This window comes from Colias croceus, chromosome 3 (genome assembly GCF_905220415.1).
Source record: "Colias croceus chromosome 3, ilColCroc2.1".
Lineage (NCBI taxonomy): Eukaryota > Metazoa > Arthropoda > Insecta > Lepidoptera > Pieridae > Colias > Colias croceus.
The window spans coordinates 5,392,334-5,413,725 of NC_059539.1; the positions used below are offsets into that span (position 1 = coordinate 5,392,334).

Consider the following 21,392-nt stretch of genomic DNA (forward strand, 5'->3'; position numbering starts at 1 on the left):
TTATAGTTACTACCTAACTTATTTTAAAAATTAATTTAGTGACCAAAACCAATATACGAAACCTCTCCAATGTTTGAGCTTCCATCGGTTTAGTAATAAAATTATTTTATTGAACATTATGATATTCCTTTTTAGTAAGTTTTTAGTAGTTACCTCCGGCATTGTACATATATCACAGATAATACTAGTACTAAATTAAATCATGGAAACGATCGTCAATATTGCATTGTCACGCTGCACACATTCTAGAGAACCACATTAATTTATTTAGGTCAAATATTAGGTAACAGAACACTATTCATTTTTCTACAAGGGCAAAGATGCCAATTCGGGTTTATTATAATACTATTCACTATTGTGCCTTTGTATTTGAGTCGTTGCAACAAACAGAATGGAACATAGGTATTTTTATGTTGAGGTTTGTGGCATTGTTGTATGTATGGGCTTTATGAATGTTTGCTTAATGTGATGCGTTATTTGAGAAACAAAATTGACATCCTGTAAGTTCAGTTATGAAATATTTATTTTTACTAGTAAGGCATTATATAAAAATTTAAAAATGAAGATAAATTCAGTGAGTAGGTAGAAAAAATTTTATTGTGAGGCGAGACTAACCTACATTTTTTCCATATAACTTTAAAATTGTATAAATGTGGCAGATTTAGGCGACGATTTAGATGACGCTTCACACAAATACTGATATTTTTTTAATAACTTAGCCCCCGGAATCACAGACACAATAGAAAATCTATTGTGTCGTGGTCAGATCGGGCTGCACGGCGTTAAAAGTCGTAAAATCTTCATGCTTACTGAACCTCAGGTCAGGCACAAATTAAAAAAAAATGTATTTATATCATTCAATTGCATAATAATTTTAATATATTAAGGTAAAGGCTCCTAATACGGCGGTAGTCAAAATCGCTTCCTAATACGGTGGTATTTCTATTTTCGAGTTTTATTCCTGTTTTATTAATTTTAAGTACACCAAAACGAAAACTATTTATTCCAAATTTATTACTCCATGACTTAACTAACGTTTGCAAGTATAGCACATAGACAACACAACAAGATCAATCAATCTGTGTAACGGCATCGACATGAGAGGTGTTTCCATACAAACGCAAAACAACAAAAGTAAGTACACTAATATTTATAAACTAAGTTTTTCGTATTAATAAGCCGTTCAAGTTTGTATATGTATTGTTTATTGCATTTTCCTACTATAACACTCACTATTTAAATAGCTTGTTTCATATTTGTAAGTCATTTTCTACCCAAAAAATAAGAAATAAAATACCGCCGTAATACGATACAAACTTTATAGATTAATCCTAATACGGTGGCATAACTCCGAAATAGGAAAAATACTGGGCATGTTTAATTGTTTATAACTTTCATTTTATTTACTTATTGAATTAATTGCGAGATTAGTTGAAATAATTATTAATCTGATAAATTAGAAACCATATTCTGCGGTATGTGTTCTTAATTAGAAATCCAGTTAAATATGAAAACAGTTGAGTACAAAATGTTTGTTTCTTAGAAGGGGTAAAAATAGGAAGGTGTATTTTAATGTATCACAAATCATTTATTTTGTATAACTGTTGATTTGAGTTTTACACATCTGAGCCAAAAAACTGTTATCATTTGATTAAGCATTTACATTCCCTTGTTTATCGAATTTTTGATGGGTCAGAATTAGGATTATTAAAAACACGAGTAGTTTTCCCATTACGGTGGTAGATATTTCCAGGTAACTCTGTATTAGGTTATATGATCTCCTATTACGGCCCTATTCATAGAACTTAAAATTACCAGATTTAGGGTTGCGTAAATAAATAAGAAGTTTTGTGTCTTTTTTTGTGGATTCTTATTTGATATGCGTGTTTTTTTTTTCGATAAAACTAAAAGCATAAATGAAACACATTAAAAGTGAATCAACGTAATCAAACCAATGGTCAATGAATAAAAAACTTACAATTTACTTTACTAACACATTCCTATTATTTAACAAATATTATTTGTACGGAACTTCAATGAATATAATTTCTGACCCTCCGTATTAGGAGCCGCCTACCGCAGTATTAGGCTCTGACCAAAATCATACCTCCGTATTAGGGAAAATCGACCTGACTATTTAAATATTTTTTTAAAATAAGAAATATCATGAAAATAAACATAGACTCAACAGCAATACAAAATTTAAGCTCTACTTTTAACGATAAAGTGGTTTGGCACCTTTAGAAAGACTTACAAATGCTTATTTTTGATACTTACTTTCAAATGTTGCGAAATACCTCCGTATTAGGTGCTTTTACCTTAACTGTTTGTTAATGACACACTTAAAAAAATGTAAAATAAAAACAAAAAAAGAACATGAAGCTTTACTACTTAAATACCAATTTATATGCTTCTCTTTTTATCTTATTTTGCATCATTGCTAGAGATTAGGGATATTATATCTAAGATAAGAAGAAGGTCAAGAGAAGTGGGAGGCGCCAGCTGATGAGTGATAACAGAAGGGGGTAATTGCAAATTGGATATAGAGGGTAGAAATGTAGTTGCAGGTAATGGCATATAAAATTTTGTATGGAGATAGTATTATGCGCTACCTATATACCTACATAATTTACCATCATCATCATCACCAGCCCATTATATCCGTGTACCACTGCTGAAACACGGGCCATCTATGAGGGTACAACGCGATGGCCAAGTGCGGTTTGACGGATTTCACATGTCGTAGAACTTTTGATTCTTAAAGACATATAAATTTCCTCACAAGGTTTTATCTCCCCCGACTTCTCGGTTTGAAGTCCGAGGTCCGAGTTACCTCTGCACTATAATATACCTAACTACTTACCAATGCATAATTACCAAAACATAATTATTGACTATTCGTATTTCGAATTATCGAATTTAATCGTAGTCTGTTAGTTCAAGGATGACAAGGGATTACTTAAAAATTACGCACGATGGAAATGTAGACGTAGGTAACTACAGACGATATTACGATATACGAATCCATGCAGTGGGCAAATGTACTAGGTACGGGTACGGGATACCGGTAGCCGGTAGGTGTTTATAATTAAATATATTTAGCTACAGCTAACAACGAAACATTAATAATAACTAATCAATTAACTGCACCATTGATTTTTCGTAAAGACAAATCTTCTTAACTTTATTGGCGAGGCGGTTACGACAAAACAAATAAAACAAACTTTCTCATTTTCGCAATAGGAAATTAACGGAAAACGAACTTTTATGAAGGTATAAAGTAACGTAGTCACCTAATAAAACTATGTAGATATCTCATATCGGTAGGTCTACCGACTATATTGTTATTAAAAATATATAACACTTCATTGTCGGTACTTCGTAATATTTATTTGTGCTTCGAGCCACTTTCACAGGTTTTGATGTCATAAATATTAACAGAAAACGTCATGTTTAATATTATGTCTAAGCAAATGTTTAGACACATGGGTGTGTTATGGGTGATAGTAGAAATTTACGTATAAGTGTTCGACAGCTTTACGTTTAAGTTATGTAATATGTTAAATACATCTAGGTACATTCTATACGTACAAAGTGACGCAACGTATAAATTATCTCTAAAAATCATACATTTCACACCCTTTTAATTTGCTTTGTTCTACTTGAGATAAATTATGCTCTAAGAGTATGTAGGTCTAGGTGTAATGTTCTAGGTACTAAGAATTATTGGCCTATGAAAGTAAGGATTGATAAAAAATATTACTAGTTAACTACAATCAATTCGATGGATTAATATTTATTTTTATTTTTTAATATCTAGGTACCAGAAACTAAGACCAAAAATTATCCGTTTTTTAAGCTATTAGTTACAAGTTCGATTACCTACAATTGTTCGCAGATCGATACTTTACAATCTCGCGAAATAGGTAGATTATAAGCTTAGGGTATTTATAATTTCACGGTGACATATATTAGGGTAAAACAAAGCAGAAAACAGATAAATCCACAGATCGCAGAAACTAAAGGGAGATATTATGGTTAGGGGGCGGGGCCGGTGTCGCAGCAATATGCCCAAAAAGAGAACACATGCTGTTTGTTGCATTCTGTTGACGTTCGACCGTCGGCCGGGTATTATTTGACAATGCCGTGTTGTTCCGTTAGTTTGTAAAAACCGAAGTGAAACCAGCAACTTTGTCAAATGGAATCACATACCATCGGTAAGTACTGGAAATTATACGATTTTCTTACTAAAATTTCAAAAACAATATTACGTAGAGTGATTCTTGGTTTTATTATGTGACAGAACGACAGTCACAATAATTTATGTAAATAGTTTACAATGCTTCTTCCTGTACGTGACTCTATTCAAACGCGTAGTTTGAATACCGCAATGTATAATGAACATACTAAAGCTAACAAAAATGTTCGATCGTGTAGTACGGCCGTGTAGTAAATTTTTATGAGACACCAGCCCCCCTAGCCAAGTGGCTTTCCATTAGCGTAGCGTTCAATAGAATAGACTACGAATGTATGAGATTGACGTAAGCTTTATATAAACGTTATCTACAGCTTACGTCAATCTCATACATTCGTAGTCTATTCTATTGAACGTTATCTACAGCTTACGTCAATCTCATACATTCGTAGTCTATTCTATTGAACGCTATAACAGAAAGCCACTTGGCTAGGGGGGCAGGTTTCGTACTCAGCGCAAGCGATTGGCATCTCTCTAGATCTCTATGGATAAATCGTTGGGAATTTAAATGAAGTGTTTTTTATGCAAAGTGAACTTAGATCATTAAGTAATGGATAACACTCGCAGGCGTTTCCCCTTTTGCCGAGGTATAAGATTATTCGAGGAGAAAAATCTTAATATGCTTTCATAAAAACTACTTGCGTAATCGATTAAAAACACTCTGCGTATTCGTAAAACATCGAAAGGACGTCTGCGAGTGCTCCGCTAAAAATTCCGTTTTGCACTGTCAAATCTTGCAGAAGCAATTCAAACATGTCGAATATTAAAAAATATGGAATAACCCTTCATTTGTGTATATTTTTTTATTTTTTTAACGTACATTTCTAATTAAATGCAATTTCTAATAATCGTTGATGTATCGTTTAGCGATATGATCAAGACAAATAATCGAGTCATGTTTACTCGATCATTGATGCGGCCCCACGAGACTATCATGGAAAGAAAATATACAAATTTAATCTTTATGAACTAAGAGATAAAGTTGAATTTAAAACGCGATAATGAACCGCATTCCTAACGAGACTATCTTTTAAAGAAATACAAATTTAATCTTTATGACCTAAGTTATAAAGTTGAATTTAGAACGCGATATTGAACCGCACTCCCCACGAGACAACTTGGAATGAAATACAAATTTAATCTTTATGAACTTAGAGATAGAGTTGAATTTAAAAACTCGTCGCTTAAAAGGTCGTAAATTTTTACGAATTTCGTGACACACATTATTTTTGTGAATGTGTGATTGTGTTTCAATAGTGTGAGTGACCCTCCCCGCACCAAAATCAGCAGAAAGTTTAGTTAGAACATTTGCCAGCGTACTCCATCCATTACGTCTTAATGATTTAAGAAAGTGAACGTTTAGTTACCTGCGGTTTTCCGAACATTAATTAGACCACAGAGTTGAGAATCTAGTTACTTTTATGTTGGGTATTTTGAGTATAGACCCACATACTCAAAGGTTGGGTAGGTACTGTATCTTATTATTTTATTAATCTAAAATAATATGTCGGAGAATTTAAATAACTCTCCATAATTAATTATAGTTAGGTAGATATGTGAAATAATATTAAATAATGACTCAGTGCGCACACCTTGCGCGGTCGATGGTAGTACCGAGACTATATCATCGAGCTACTGACTCAAGGAATATAAACCATAGCATGGCCCGACACCCCATGCATTTCATATCAATTGAATATCAACACTATGTTGTACGCCATAGAGTACATTATAATAGGAAGGTATAGCCACATAACAACTACTATATTGTTATAATTCTCTCACAAATATAACTATATTTAATCCGAGACAACGACAGAAATAAGCCCATCAGAAAAAGCTCGACTATTACAGGTACCTACCAATGTTGAAGTATTAGATACGCACACTTTTTCATAAAGTCAACTTAGAATTGAAGAGTATTTTTTATTTTTATCTCCGAAACTACATTATCGTAAATTGCTCTTTATATTTTAGAGAGCCTCTTTTAGGTAAACGAACTATTCAGAAATATGTATACAAGTTGTATTGGACTGGAACATTCTTCCTGAATCTGTGTTCCCCGACGAGAACAATATGGGGGTCTTCAAGTGTAGAGTGAACAGGTGAACCTTCTAGGGAAGCGCGTTCCATCTCTCAGGCGAGATTGTGATACAATACATGATAGTTGATACAAACCCCGTGACTTCGCACGGGTGCAATTATGCATGTCAAATACTAAATACATATGACCTTGCTCTTAAATCAATCTTATCCAATAAAAAAACTTATACTTACATAGAGAGATAGATCTAAATTCTAAGCAAACATAGGTATTCAGACAGTGGGTAGCGGTTTTGTTGTATACTTTGTTGTATGTAAGTACAAAGTCTCTGACGTAGGGTGAATTTCACCAAACAAGAATAGGTAAGTCTTCAAATTCTCTTGTTTGGTGAAATCCACCCTTAGTTATCTTATTCTTATCACACTAGGATTAGTTGATAGTTCGAAACTTCTTTTGTTAATTTGATTTTTATAAAGTTTAATTTGACATACTTACATATTTTATTCAAATATAAGATCTTATTTTTTGTTTTCTTATTTTAATAGTGGGGTAAGTACATATATGAATAAACGTTTTCTTTCTTTCTTTCTATAATATATCCCACCAAAAACATTTTCATGTAAAATGTTGCCAAGACGAGCCCATATGACTCGCACTGTCAAAAAGTTATCAGATCTCATGTAGAGCCAAGCTTCTAACACTACACGCCCTAACTCTACAAGGCCTAACTTCACAAACTCTACACCTTAGTCAAAATATATGGCTTGGCCATTTCGATACATTCACATCGGCGTAAGGTGAAAAATTAATTCACTGTCATTACTTTTGTGTTATACAATAGTTCTTGTAGTAACGAACGGCCAAGCCACATATTTTGACTAAGGTAGAGTTAGGGCGTGTAGTGTTAGAAGCTTGGCTCTACATGAGATCTGATAACTTTTTGACAGTGCGAGTCATATGGGCTCGTCTTGGCAACATTTTACATGAAAATGTTTTTGGTGGGATTTCATTTCTTTTTGTAAGTTGTTTGTAACAAAATTTTGTGTCGATTAATTTTTTTTTAACAAGGAGTACCTATACATATATATATATCTAGGGGAACCAAGTTTTAGATTATTAGATTAGACCTCTAGCGTCATCAAAATTTAATTTAAAATTACAGGTCTCATACAAACTTCCATCCCCTAGTTTAAGGGGTTGGGGGATGAAAGTTACAAGTTTTATATTTTTTTTGTTGTTTGTGTGCTAATACTAGCTTACATACAAAATTTCAGCTTTCTAGGACATTAGGAAATACCTTAAGAATTTTGATGATCATCAGTGAGTCAGTGACGAAATTAGCGTTTTTTAGATATAAATAAAATCTGAAGTATAAAAGCTAATGTAATTAAAACTTATTATGTTCAATAAATCCGCTATTGACAATATATCCCGAAAATTTTGTTGATCTAGCATAATCCAAACACAAGTTATGAGGGTTCAAAAAAACGTCGAAGCGCTTCGAGAAAAGGTAGGTAGTGCCCGTGCGCTTCGCTTGTTCGCTTGACTCGTCTTGGCGGGGGCACTACCGTGCCCCCAGATTTCGATAGTGCTACATCACTGCCAAGTATCATAAAAATCCGTTTGGATGGGCATCGTGAAAAAAGTAACAAAACGTGAATTCATACCTTTTTTTTGTGGTGTTTCTCGCAGTTAGCCAAAAGGGCTGCTACATCGCGTGGGTGAACGTAAGGTTCACCCTGGTAGCGACATGCACAAGGGCATCCTCCCTTCACGGGGATCACGAACCTCAGCTTGGGATGTCGACAGTCTCGGTCGGGCGGTGAATCCTTACCATATGCATACCATTCACATACAAACTTTCACGTTTATAATATCAAGGTACAAGGTGGTAGCCAACTGCACACAGCAGCAGCAGACTCATGTCTTCACGACACGTCGTTGCATCCTGTTGCTTCAGTCATGATTTCGAACTAGACTGCAAACGACAGCAGCACATGGCATCCAGTTGGTTCAGAGTGTTCCGTGTAACAAGATATCTGTCGTGTTCGAGAATAGTGATCGCATTTTTTTACATCTCTTGTTAGAAGAGGAAGAAGACGATAACGACTTGCTTTTATTATACAGAGAAAGACAAAAAACCACAAGTCCTATGAATAAATACAGAGCAACTTGCTTTATATATTGTTAGAAATTACAGGCGAAGGCCAGGTTAAATATTAGTTTGAATGTAATAAGAATGTCCTGCGATTCTACACAACTACCTAATTGATGTAGGTAGTTGATAACAAATCGCAGCAAGTCAATGACTATTAGCAATGTGAGGGTAGTTGGGTCACGTTACCCGGTGACAGTGTCACTGATGTCGCTTTCTTTTTATTTAAACAAAATATTCCGTGCACCGTGTACATGTAGTCGCTTCATGTCTTCACGACACGTCGTTGCATCCTGTTGCTTCAGTCATGATTTCGAACTAGACTGCAAACGACAACAGCACATGGCATCCAGTTGGTTCAGAGTGTTCCGTGTAACAAGATATCTGTCGTGTTCGAGAATAGTGATCGCATTTTTTTACATCTCTTGTTAGAAGAGGAAGAAGACGATAACGACTTGCTTTTATTATACAGAGAAAGACAAAAAACCACAAGTCCTATGAATAAATACAGAGCAACTTGCTTTATATATTGTTAGAAATTACAGGCGAAGGCCAGGTTAAATATTAGTTTGAATGTAATAAGAATGTCCTGCGATTCTACACAACTACCTAATTGATGTAGGTAGTTGATAACAAATCGCAGCAAGTCAATGACTATTAGCAATGTGAGGGTAGTTGGGTCACGTTACCCGGTGACGGTGTCACTGATGTCGCTTTCTTTTTATTTAAACAAAATATTCCGTATGAAAAGTCTGTGAAAATGTGACATTTCAAAATGGCGGCACGTAGTTCCAGTTTTTGCCATCGGGTCAGTTAAGTTTGTGGCACTGTAAATCAAAAGTTACGTCTAAAGTGCGCTCCACATTCTCCACGAGAGGTTTTGTCTCGGGTCTCGCCAAAACTATTAACGAGACGAAAGCAACTCTCCACATTCTCGCTCGCGCATTTGTGCGCTCGGTACTCGAACGAGATGGACGTGGAAACAGCTGTCGCTGCAGCATTATGTGCTGTGGCTTACTACAATTATACGTTTATTCGAGAAAAAAAAGTTATCAAGAGACGTTGGAAAAAACGCTCTTCACCGAAATCAACGTGCGCTTACCATGCTCCCTGCAAGCAGACCCTTCCTCTATGAAGCAGACTGTCGCGGCGGGAATGTGGAGGGAGTGTTTTTTGAATTGAATTGAATTGAATAGTTTCACGCATACAATATAATAAGTTCCCTCACATGCTCAGAGCAAGTGAGGGAACTTATTCAATACTGATCAAAAACCATATGAAAGAATTCAGAGTATTGTCGTTTAAATAAAAAACAGTTCCATATCATAATATTATGCTCCGGCGTCAACAGCACTACGTCGCGTAGGCACTGGGCACTACCTGCGATCGGGCGACATTGCCGTCTGCCGCTCGACGACGCGGACGCGTCGCTAGCTTCATGTCGCTACCTACAGATGGAATTCCATAGAAATACTTTCTATGTAACAAATAACAAAAACAAATTTAATATGTCGAATCATTTTCACAGTTACTTATCTAAATAACTTATTCCAAACCAGATTATATGATATAAGAATATAAATTTATAATGATTATTTCTAAGTGATTATTATTATACTGAATGCCATTAAAAACAAAAAATTGGTTGTCTGTAAAGTCGGTTTACTGACGCTAGTTGAACGTAACAACGTCCGATTAAATTAAAAAATTTATTTTAAAAAAAACTAAAGGGGACCTATCGAAAAAATTGTGGGACCATAAAGGACCTAACGGAGACCTATCGATCAAGGTCATTTTCGACCCAAAATTCCATTGATGGGGTGCTAGATTTGCATTGGTGCCGGCTTTATCGAATTATAAGAGGTTGTCACGTCAAAAATATCAAATTCATATGGTTTATGATTCAATTAAAAAAATTAGAAATAAGCAGCAATTTATAGATGTATGCTTTGGTCCATGATTAAAATATGTCTGTTCTCGAATAGCTTGCATTATGTATTTAATTTTATCCTGTGAATTTATCCAAAAATAATAGACTATTGGTTTATTTTTAAATTATTTATCTATGGTAAAGCATCATCTATAGTTTGTACTTTATCTGTACTCTGTAGACTGTAGATTTCTTTATTCCTTCCTTTCGTATTTCATCAGCTGCATTAGAATTACTCCCTTTTACAATAAAGATTTATAGAGAAAATGGCTGATAATAAATTATACGAAATATTAGGTGTTACGAGGAATTCAAGTGATGCGGAAATAAAACGAGTAAGTTTTGTACACTATCGATTAATTATGGGCATGTGGACGTAATAGTACATAGGTACTGTTTAGCATGCTTTGTGCCCCTGATATATTATGTATTAATTTATTTTGTGTATTTTTAGAACTACCACAAGTTAGCTAAAGAATATCATCCTGACAAAAATCCTGCAGCTGGTGATAGATTTAAAGAAATTAGTTACGCGTATGAAGTTCTCTCTGATCCCAAAAAAAGGCAAACCTATGACAAGTATGGCTTGAAAGGACTACAGGAAGGTGGCCAAGGCGGTGGCTTCCCTCAAGATGATTTGTTTAGACAATTTTTTGGTGACATTTTTGGAATGGGTGGTGGTGGAAGGAGTCGTGGACGTGCCCGTGGAGAAGACACGGTTCACACATTAAAAGTATCCTTAGAAGATATGTACGTAGGGAAAACTGCAAAGTTGCAGTTGAGTAAAAATGTGATATGCGGACCCTGCAAAGGTGTTGGTGGAAAACCTGGATCTGTTGTATCATGTAGAGACTGTCACGGTCAGGGCATTAAAGTGTCTTATCAGCAGATTGCGCCCAATATGACACGCCAGTTTCAAACACGCTGCCCTACTTGCCAAGGACAAGGTGAAACTATTAGTGAAAAAGATAAATGTCCTAAATGTAAAGGTAAGAAAGTATTAAATGAAACTAAAATATTAGAGGTGCATGTTGAAAAAGGAATGCGCGAAAATCAAAAAATTACATTTAGGGGTGAAGGTGATCAACAACCTGATACAGAACCAGGGGATGTTATTATTGTACTTCAACAAAAACCACATGATGTGTTCCAAAGAAGCGGTGATGATCTCATCATAAATCATGACATTTCTTTAACAGAAGCTCTATGTGGATTTCAATTTGTTGTTAAGCATTTGGATGGACGTGATCTGCTGATCAAACATGCTGCAGGGGAAGTGATTAAACCGGGAGACTTAAAAGGAATACAAGGAGAAGGAATGCCCCAATTCAAGAATCCATTTGAGAAGGGAAATTTGTATGTAAAGTTTGATGTCACATTCCCAGAAAACCACTTTGCTACTGAGGAGCAGTTAAAGCAAATAGAGACTGTATTACCACCTCGTGCTGCCTTTGTTATGCCTACAGGAGAAGATGTTGAAGAAGTAAATCTGATGGACTACACACCTAGTGAGAGGAGTCGTGGTAGAGAAGAAGCTTACGCTAGTGATGACGAGGATCAAATGCATGCAGGGCCAGGAGTTCAGTGTGCTCATCAGTAGTTTAAATTGACTTAGCATGATAGGAAACTGATTTTGACTCAGACCTCACATTATGTATAATTTTAACATAACCTTAGGTAGTTAATATTTACATGTGACACTACACGAAATTAATATTTGCTTCATTCATTTTATTTTCAAGCTAATGCCTTAAAATAGTGTTTAATGTACTTGAATGGTACTTAGTTTAAAAGTAACAAATAAAATACCTATTGTATATGTTCATTGTTCAGTGTATTTTAATAAAACCAGGGTAGTGTCATTTATGTAATTCATTCCATTCATACATTGCACATTTAATGCATCAACGATTAATGGTTTTTGTTGTGATCTATAATTTTAATTTATAGTAATTATAATTGTCATGTTTTCATTTGAATTAAATATTATTTTCGTTTTAAAAATTGGTAATTAAAGGAAAGGATTTAGGGATGAAGTACATTAACAAAATTTGTAATATTATGTGTACCTTTTATAATTTTGTCATTATAATATAGGAGTGTATCAATTATTCAGAAAATAAAGATGTGATAAGCACTTATCTAATTTTAATCTTAAGGTGATTGCTACGATCTGTTCCCAGCCAATGTCCCGCTAGATGGCGCTGAATTCTACATTTCTAGTTTATTTGAGTTTTTGCGAAATTGGAAAAGATTAAGGTCGTAGGAATAGTCATGGCGATTACTGAATATTATATTTTATTTAAATATGTCATATCATTGCCTTAAAATCCACCCAATTCGGTAAAACCATGCGTTTTAACATCTGTCATTGCATACAGGGTCGTTTACACACACAGACGTATACAAAAATGATAAAGATTGAACTCTAGATGGCGTGAATGTAAAACAAGTTTGGCGTGTATGTATTTGAGTAGTTAGTAGCATATTATATTCTGAATTTCTGATCCATGCCTATTCACTCAAAACTACCTAATAACACTAATGATATGTAACAGTAAATTATTTCAATAGGTAGGTATTTGAACATTTCCCAACAAGACGTAAGAATAATTATTCGTAGGTATACAAGATACAATAACAAATCTAATACACTATTTATTATTTTATTATTTACTAGCGGTCCGCCCCGGCTTCGCCCGTGGTACATGTTTACGTTTTCTCTCCATAAGAAGTAAGAACCATCCTCGTACTTCAAGGAATATAATAAAAAAAGAATTATCGAAATCGGTTCAGCCGTTCTCGAGTTATGCGCTTACCAACACATTTTGCGATTCATTTTTATATTAGACTAGCGGTCCGCCCCGGCTTCGCCCGTGGTACATGTTTACGTTTTCTCTACATAAGAACCATCCTCGTACTTCAAGGAATATAATAAAAAAAGAATTATCGAAATCGGTTCAGCCGTTCTCGAGTTATGCGCTTACCAACACATTTTGCGATTCATTTATATATATATATATATAAGATTATGTGAAAATAACCAGGAAGGTGAAAAACATATTTACGAAAACATAGTAACATAATATGGCTGTCGCTACAATAATTATATTTCAATTTTATCTTTTTATACCTAGTAGAACTGGCCGACGAATAAAAAAAATCGTATTAGAATACAATATATTACGGAACAAAAAAAGGATTGTAACTGAATTAGGTAGGTATGTTTGTTTCTGGGCGCACCGTTTTCGACGACGCGACGCGACGCGCGACGTAAGCGTATAGGTATAGGTACCTACTTTGCTAAAACAAACTAATAAAATTGTGTGTCTGTCTGAAAATTCGGAAAAGCATATTTTGCAAGTTTGTGATTACTTTGATAGTTTACCGATTTATAATAATTGTAATTGTAATTGTATAATATATAATTTGCAATGTGGTGAAATTTCATAAAAATCACGGGCCAATTTTTTGTTTTGAATCCCACCGAAAATATAATTGCGTTATTAGAATAATTAATTACTATACCTACCCACGATCAATTATTACAATATAGTCTCAAATGCATACTAGAGAAATATTGCAATTTGATTCAATTAAAATGCATAGCATACAAAAATAAATTCACAACACAAGAAATTCCGCGCGCAAATCATAGCGCGTGTCAATGAAATCAAGAATGTTTTATATCAAGCCGACGCGGACGAGCGACGACGCGACGCCGAACAAAAGTACCTACGACGGACGACCACGCTTCGAGTTGCCAAACACACAGCCAAACAACAATAATGAGTAATAAATTGTTTACAAAAAAAACAAGTTTTCCATTTTTCTGTATGAGTAGACAGAACTTCAAAACGCCACCTGCTACGGTTTATATTATGAACGATGGTTATAAAAATAAAAGTTATATTTGTTGGTGTAAACTATTTTATTGATCAATAATTTTGGAATTTAAAACTGTCAACATTGATTACAATAAAACGCAGTTTTATTTTATTACACTATTGTTTTTTTATCAAAACATGTATTTGAAGTACCATATAATATTATGCTGATCCAAGCATTTTCACTCAAAACTAATATCACTAATGATTTGTAAAAGTAAATTATTTCAATATACATTTCATAACCAACAAGTAAGAATAATTATTATTATTATTCCTACCTACAACAACAAACCTAAAACACTATTTACTATGGGAAAATAACCAGGAAGGTGAAAAACATTATATTATTATTTACGATTTCGACGCACTCGACTTTTAGTAAAATATAGTAGGTAAACATAATATTATGGTTTTGATTTTTGCTACTAGTATAAGAAAACTGCGTGTTCAAACTACTTGTTTGTCTGTCTGAAAATTCGGAAGTACTTTGGTAGTTTACCGATTTATAATAATATTGTATATATCGTTGTTTAAAAAATATTCAAACACAATAAAATATGATATACTGATTTATCACTGGTTTCAGTGATGAACTGATGAGTCAATGTTAGCCACTATACTTTCGTCATACGTGTGTTATGTGTATGATTGATGTGATTTGCAACGTGGTGATATTTCAGAAAAATCACGGGTCAAATTGTCCCACCGAAAATATAACTGCGTTATAAGAATAACTATACCTACGATAAATTATACATAATACAATATAGTCTCAAATGCATACTAGTGAAATATTTTATTTGAATCAATAAAATAAAAAAAAAATAAAAAATAATAATAATACAAAAATAAATTCACAACACAAGAAAATCCGCGCGCAAATCATAGCGCGTGACAATGAAATCAAGAACTTTCGAGCCGACGCGGACGCGACGCGGACGACGAAGGAGCCTAACAAAAGTACCTACAATCATAGGCGGCTCGTGACAAAATTGTATGGCCGTGTTCACTTGAAATAAAACAACGAAAATAGGTACCTACAATAGCGTTAGCAGTACAAAAAAAATGAGCACCACATTATAAATGTCTATTTAATATTTATACACTAAAAATTATAGAGTATTTCAAAACGAATTCAATTATTATTTAGCAATAATTAGAAAATCCCCGAATTTGCATTCGTGATCGTATTCATAGTGTTTGTCTACACTAATATTATAAAGAGGAAAACTTTGTTTGTTTGTTTGATTGTAATGAATAGGCTCATAAACTACTGGACATTTTACCAATGTTTGCAAGTTTGTGATTACTTTGATAGTTTACCGATTTATAATAATTGTATACTTATATCATTGTTTAAAAATATTCAAACACAATATGATATAGGTACTGATTTATCACTGGTTTCAGTGATGAACTGATGAGTCAATGTTAGCCACAATACTAATCACTTTCGTCATACATGTGTATGAACTATGATTGATGTGATTTGCAATGTGGTGAAATTTCATAAAAATCACGGGCCAATTTTTTGTTTTGAATCCCACCGAAAATACATAGGGTCATTGCGCCTGTTCGCGTCCACCTGCCTATTCGCGTCCATTTTGCGGATATCTTTTAGAAAATTCACGTAAATAAGTATACTTTATGTAAAATTGTAATAAGAAAAATTTCCGATAATACCTCAATGTATATGAGACATGCACACATATTCAAAATATGCCTGCGCAACGTCTATCCTATTTAAAAAAAATATTTAATTTTGGCTATTAAACGAGAAAGCTAAAACGCGCTGAATTTTGAGAAAAAAATAGTGCGCAGCGTCGCGTTTGACGGTAAGTATCTTATTGTTAAATGTGAATTTTTGAATATGTAACTGTTTCTTTGCTTTGCTAACAAAACGTGGAATAGTATGGATTATAAATCAGCTTATTTCTTTCACTATTAATAGCTAAAATAAGGTGGACGCGAATTACTACACCGAATTTGTACAACTTCCATTTTGCGTCCACAGTGGGCGCAAACTATACCTATAGTGCATAACAATAGAACATATTGCGTCCACATTGTTTTTCATTACGTAGCAATGAATTGTTTGCTAAAATATGTAATTTAGAATAGATTGTAAATTTTTGACTAAGACCACAAGTTGATAATTTAAATTTTCATTCAAATTAGCAAATTTTTATGCTATTTTTTTATTTTAAAATGGGTATTCTAAAAATGAGACTTGTATTTTTGAGAATGACAGTCAATAAGTCTGTGGTTAAGAAAATAATATAAACAAAAAAGAAATTTAATTCATTAGAAACTAAAAAATAGGGTAGGTAGGTAATCTTAATAGAACTGATTATTATTTATTTACATAACATAACTTTGTTTTTTGTTAATTTTTGGTTCTAATAATGATGAGAAGATAAATATAAATAAGTTTTTCCAATTGCCTCACACAGTGAATTATATTAATAATAATGTTGATTTTAGGGTTCCGAACCTCAAAAGGAAAAACCGGAATCCTTGTAGGATCACTTTGATATCCGTCCGTCTGTATGTCCGTCTGCCGGTCTGTCTTTCTGTCAAGACCCTATTTCTCAGTAACGCGTAGAGGTATAAAGCTGAAATTTATTTTGAATAACTCAAGTCTACGGTCCCTTGAAGCAGTGAAAAAATCACACTTATAAGCCAAAGCAATGAAAAGATACAGCCGTTTATGCTGCAAATTTTCGCAAATTTCGACATTCGCAAGGGAATCAAAACCTACAGGGTACTTTAGGTGAACACAGATACTTGAAGTTTGGTACAAAGCAACGTCTTATAGCACAAATAAGGGAAACATTGAAAAAATAATCATTTACAGTTAAAACATATGAAAAAAGACAGGTTAATAAGGAACCCTCGGTATGCGAGTCCCACTCGCATTTGGCCGGTTTTTATTAAATAACTATATTCGTAAATGAATAATTTATTAAAATCTAATTTTTATTTGCATTTATCTGATAAAATATCACCCAATACACTCTTAATTCCTTTTCTAAGCTGGTGGACGCGAACTGGTCCACGGGTGGACGCAAACTGGAATTTTTGGACGCGAACTGGGTAAAACGCCTAATTCTGCTATTTGTCTAGATAAATAAAAACCACATGATATTTCCAACACAATTGAAAGTAAATCTTAAAATAGACTATGTAATAAACACGTTACATAAATTTTGCGTTGAAATTTGTTCTGGAACATTTTTATTTTCTCCTTCAAACTTTCCAACTGCACTAAGTGGACGCGAACAGGCGCAATTACCCTATATTACTAATTGCGTTATTAGAATAATTAATTACTATACCCACGATCAATTATTACAATTTACAATATAGTCTCAAATGCATACTAGAGAAACATTGCAATTTGAATCAATTAAAATGCATAGCATACAAAAATAAATTCACAACACAAGAAATTCCGCGCGCAAATCATAGCGCGTGTCAATGAAATCAAGAATGTAATTTATATCAAGCCGACGACGACGCCGAACTAACACCTTGGCCACGGGAACCGGCGGCGCGACCGACGGCGCATCGGGCGGCGCGGCAATTCGCGCGGCGCGGAAAGCACGCCACGGGCAGTTGCGTTCGCCGCCGCGACCAGTGTAGACGAGGAGACGAGATGGCTTTATCAAAGTTAGCTCGACGTTAGTTTGGAGAGTAGCAGCTTTTTTGCTCAAGATTTAATGTTTGGAAGATATAGTGGAGTACACGAATTAAATAGAAATCGTGTTACAGACGGAGAATTCCACCAAAAATATGAAAAATATAGGCAGCACCCAGATTTTTTTCACAACATTTTTAAAATTATGTTGCGGGTGGCTAGACTTCCAAATAGCTGGTCTATCTAGAATTTCTGCAATAAAAGCTTCCGTCTCCATTTTCGCGAAAAAAAAAATAAACTATTTTAAATTAAGTTCGCTCCGGCACTAGTCGCCGCGTCTGCCGCTCGACTCCGTGGCCTGCGCCGTAATAACTCATACATTTGTTTCGATCGCTAGTCGTGCCGCGCGATTCGCTCGGGGAAATTCGCCGGTCGTCTCGCTGGTCGCCGCCGCGCGTGGCATGCCCAGTACATTTCCATACATTTGATTCATTCGCAAGACGCGCCGCCGGTCGCGCCGCGCGAATTTTCGCTATAGCGAATTGTCCGTGGCCAGCACGTAAAGTACCTACAGTACCATTTACCTTCAGTGTACAATACAGTTTACAGACCTACGACGGACGAACAATAATGAGTAATAAATTGTTTACAAAAAAAAACATAGTTTCTAAGGTCATTAGTTTTATTTTATTTTATTGTTATTTTCTTTGAACGATTGGAAATGAAATTATTCAATTTTTACATAGATCTAACTTTGATTTATTAGAATTATGCTCATTATGTATAAGATAACGAACGCGAATGCACGACATCTAGCGCGTCTTATGTCTAAACATCGCCTTTCGTTTAGACATTGACGCGCTAGATCTGTAATAAGTATATAGTCTATGCGCTAGATGTCGTGCTTTATGTCGTGTTTCGCTTGGCAAAAGCAATGACTAAGGAATCCTATGGACAGGGCATATTGTTCTATACAAACAACTGATTATACAAATATCATGCATTTCGATACCGAAATAATAAAACTAATACTGTCTCTTTCTAACTAATGAATATTCTGATATGTGAAAAAATATGACTATACGTCAGTCAGTGCTAATTCTATACCGCTTGACATTTGAAGTTAGCTCAAATACCTACTGTGGCCGGTCGCCATTTTATGTTCTCGTTATTACGATGTACATGCTCTGTCATTGCTCCGTAGTAAACATTGAAAAATATTGAATATTTTTGTGATTGTGACAAACATTTGTGTCTAAAACATATAGAGTGGTTAAGGACAAATAGTGGCATAATGCCAAAGCGCAGTATTGTGGGATGTGGCTCCGGAAGGAATGAAAACCAGAAAAGTTTGTCTTTGCACCGGTATGTATACGTTTTGACTGAAATATTAGTTATTTCTTTGCTGATTTAGTTATTTTCATGTATATTGAATTGAGGAGTATTCACAGACTATGTTCAGTGCAAAATTGTTACCAAATATAGCTTTATTTTGTATATTTTCGTTCTAGTAAAATAATGAATTTGGGTGCTAGTGATGGCTTATAATATCGACATCAGCAAAATGTTCGATGAAGACGTGCGTCTCCCAAGGCTGTGTCATTAATCTTAAGAATAGTTGCTTTGGTGAATACACTTCCAAATTAACAAATTAATTTTGCCAAGAGCAGCGGAAGGAAAATAAAACACTTAAATTTACCTAATATGAATTTTAACTTAAGTAAGATTAGTCGCTTTTATAGTACTTTAAAAATGTATTTATAAATAAGTCAGGTCAGGACTAAAATTATAATAACCTAAAAATTCATTTTTTATAGGTTACCAAGAAGTGAAAATAGAAAAGGAAAATGGTTAGAAGCAATTGAAACTGAAAATATCAAGCCAAATGTAAAGGATATATTGTAGTATGTTCCCTACATTTCCCCGAAAGTGCTTTCAATAGAACAATGGATGTGATTAGTCTGCACGATGATGCTATACCAGTATGTTTGCCGCTGCATTCACACAGGGTGAGGTTTTTATCTGTAGACACGTGATGTCTTCCAATTTACTTTTGGTCTTTTTATTTAGATTTAGGGCTGTCATTTATATTCTAACGTTTCTCCTATTTTGAAGAGGGCCTGTGAACAAACTGAGATGGTTTTATATGATTTTTTGAGTACAAACTTGGGTGATATTTGGTTGTTGAAATGTTATTGACCGAGGGAAAGTGAAATTTACTTTAAATACATGGGGTGTTTTAATTTATTTTTCTATTCTTTATAAATTTATATTTATAAAGCATTTGAATGCCATAAAATAAAACCAAAAATATAAATTTAACCAAAAATATAAATTTAAATTCCGCTATTGCAAGCCCTAATGTTAATATTAATTTCAAACCGTCAGCATTGCCCTTTTAATTAAAATGTATTGCATGTTAGTTAAAATGTAAAGTGAACAATGTTAGTTAATGTAAACTGTGTCATTTCATTTCCAGGTACCGGTTGAGCCTCAAATCCCGAACTCAAAAATGAACAGAGTGAATCCGAGTGCATCACAGGCTGCACGAAATAGTTTAGTTCTATAATTTTCTCTGTTATTAAGTAATTATTGTTTTTTTTTCTGTTACCTACTGTATATTGTGTTGTTCATCGTAATAAAAAACTATTATATACCTATATTAGTATTTATTTTGTATCATTATATTACATTCCTCAAAACTGAAATTAGTTCAGCTAAAAGGTAACAAACAGCACATTCAATGACTGGGTGGTACGAAGTTCACCGGGACCGCTAGTAATTTAATAAAACAATCGAATACTAAACGAGCACTCATCGTCATACTTCATTCTCATTATTTTTCTCCATCGCGCCAAAAGAAGTATAACTTCAAAAAATATGTATATATAAATACTAGCGGTCCGCCCTGGCTTCGCCCGTGGTACATTTTTACGTTTTCTCTCCATAAGAACCATCCTCGTACTTCAAGAAATGTTATAAAAAAAGAATTAACGAAATCGGTTCAGTTGTTCTCGAGTTATGTGCTTACCAACACATTTTGCGATTCATTTTTATATTATAGATTATTTTTATATCGATAAACATATTAATGTTTATCGATATATTCTCGGCACTAAACACCGCCATGTTTTGTTACATTCAATATGGCGCCGGCCACACTTTTTTTGTAGGTATGTCACTTCCATGTGATTCCTTATTCATTGGGCAAAAGTCACGCACACTACTGTAGAAGTGTCAAATTTTTCCGGTATTTTACTGTTGTTTTTCTAAGTAAATATTGTAAATTATTGATTAAAAAGGTCGAACGCGCACACATTTCATTATAGAGAAGTGATAAAATGATTAGTTTTAAAGAAATAGTGTCTGTGTTAAGTGTTTAGAGGTAATCAAAAATGTATGGAGGGACGGTCGGAACATCCACCTTAATTTTAATGAAAGAATCATTTACTGATTTACATTTTTATACATTTTTTCT

General features: G+C 34.2%; 1 protein-coding gene and 2 long non-coding RNA genes across 4 annotated transcripts; 2 read left to right on the forward strand and 1 right to left on the reverse strand.

Moving 5' to 3' along the window:
* The first annotated feature begins 10,550 nt into the window (after positions 1 to 10,550).
* Positions 10,551 to 12,521, forward strand: LOC123705995 (dnaJ homolog subfamily A member 2-like). The gene is made up of 2 exons (XM_045655115.1): positions 10,551 to 10,719; positions 10,839 to 12,521. The coding sequence occupies exons 1-2, from the start codon at positions 10,651 to 10,653 to the stop codon at positions 11,982 to 11,984; spliced, it is 1,215 nt and encodes a 404-aa protein (XP_045511071.1). The 5' UTR covers positions 10,551 to 10,650; the 3' UTR covers positions 11,985 to 12,521.
* Positions 12,444 to 21,388, reverse strand: LOC123706000. The gene is made up of 2 exons (XR_006753357.1): positions 21,339 to 21,388; positions 12,444 to 12,537 (listed from the first exon to the last, which is right to left on the reverse strand). It is a non-coding gene; the product is annotated as an uncharacterized LOC123706000 (long non-coding RNA).
* On the forward strand, positions 19,098 to 20,574 carry LOC123705999. Of its 2 annotated transcripts, none has more exons than XR_006753355.1 (3): positions 19,098 to 19,279; positions 19,732 to 19,923; positions 20,394 to 20,574. It is a non-coding gene; the product is annotated as an uncharacterized LOC123705999 (long non-coding RNA). The 2 variants fall into 2 exon arrangements; XR_006753356.1 differs by lacking the exon at positions 19,098 to 19,279 and adding an exon at positions 19,606 to 19,634.
* Positions 21,389 to 21,392: the final 4 nt, after the last annotated feature.

Bases quoted from the DNA above. Each gene is read 5' to 3' on its own strand.
- LOC123705995 (XM_045655115.1), top strand. From the start codon at position 10,651: ATGGCTGATAATAAATTATACGAAATATTAGGTGTTACGAGGAATTCA. The intron at 10,720-10,838 runs GTAAGTTTTGTA...GTGTATTTTTAG, and splicing joins GTGATGCGGAAATAAAACGA to AACTACCACAAGTTAGCTAA.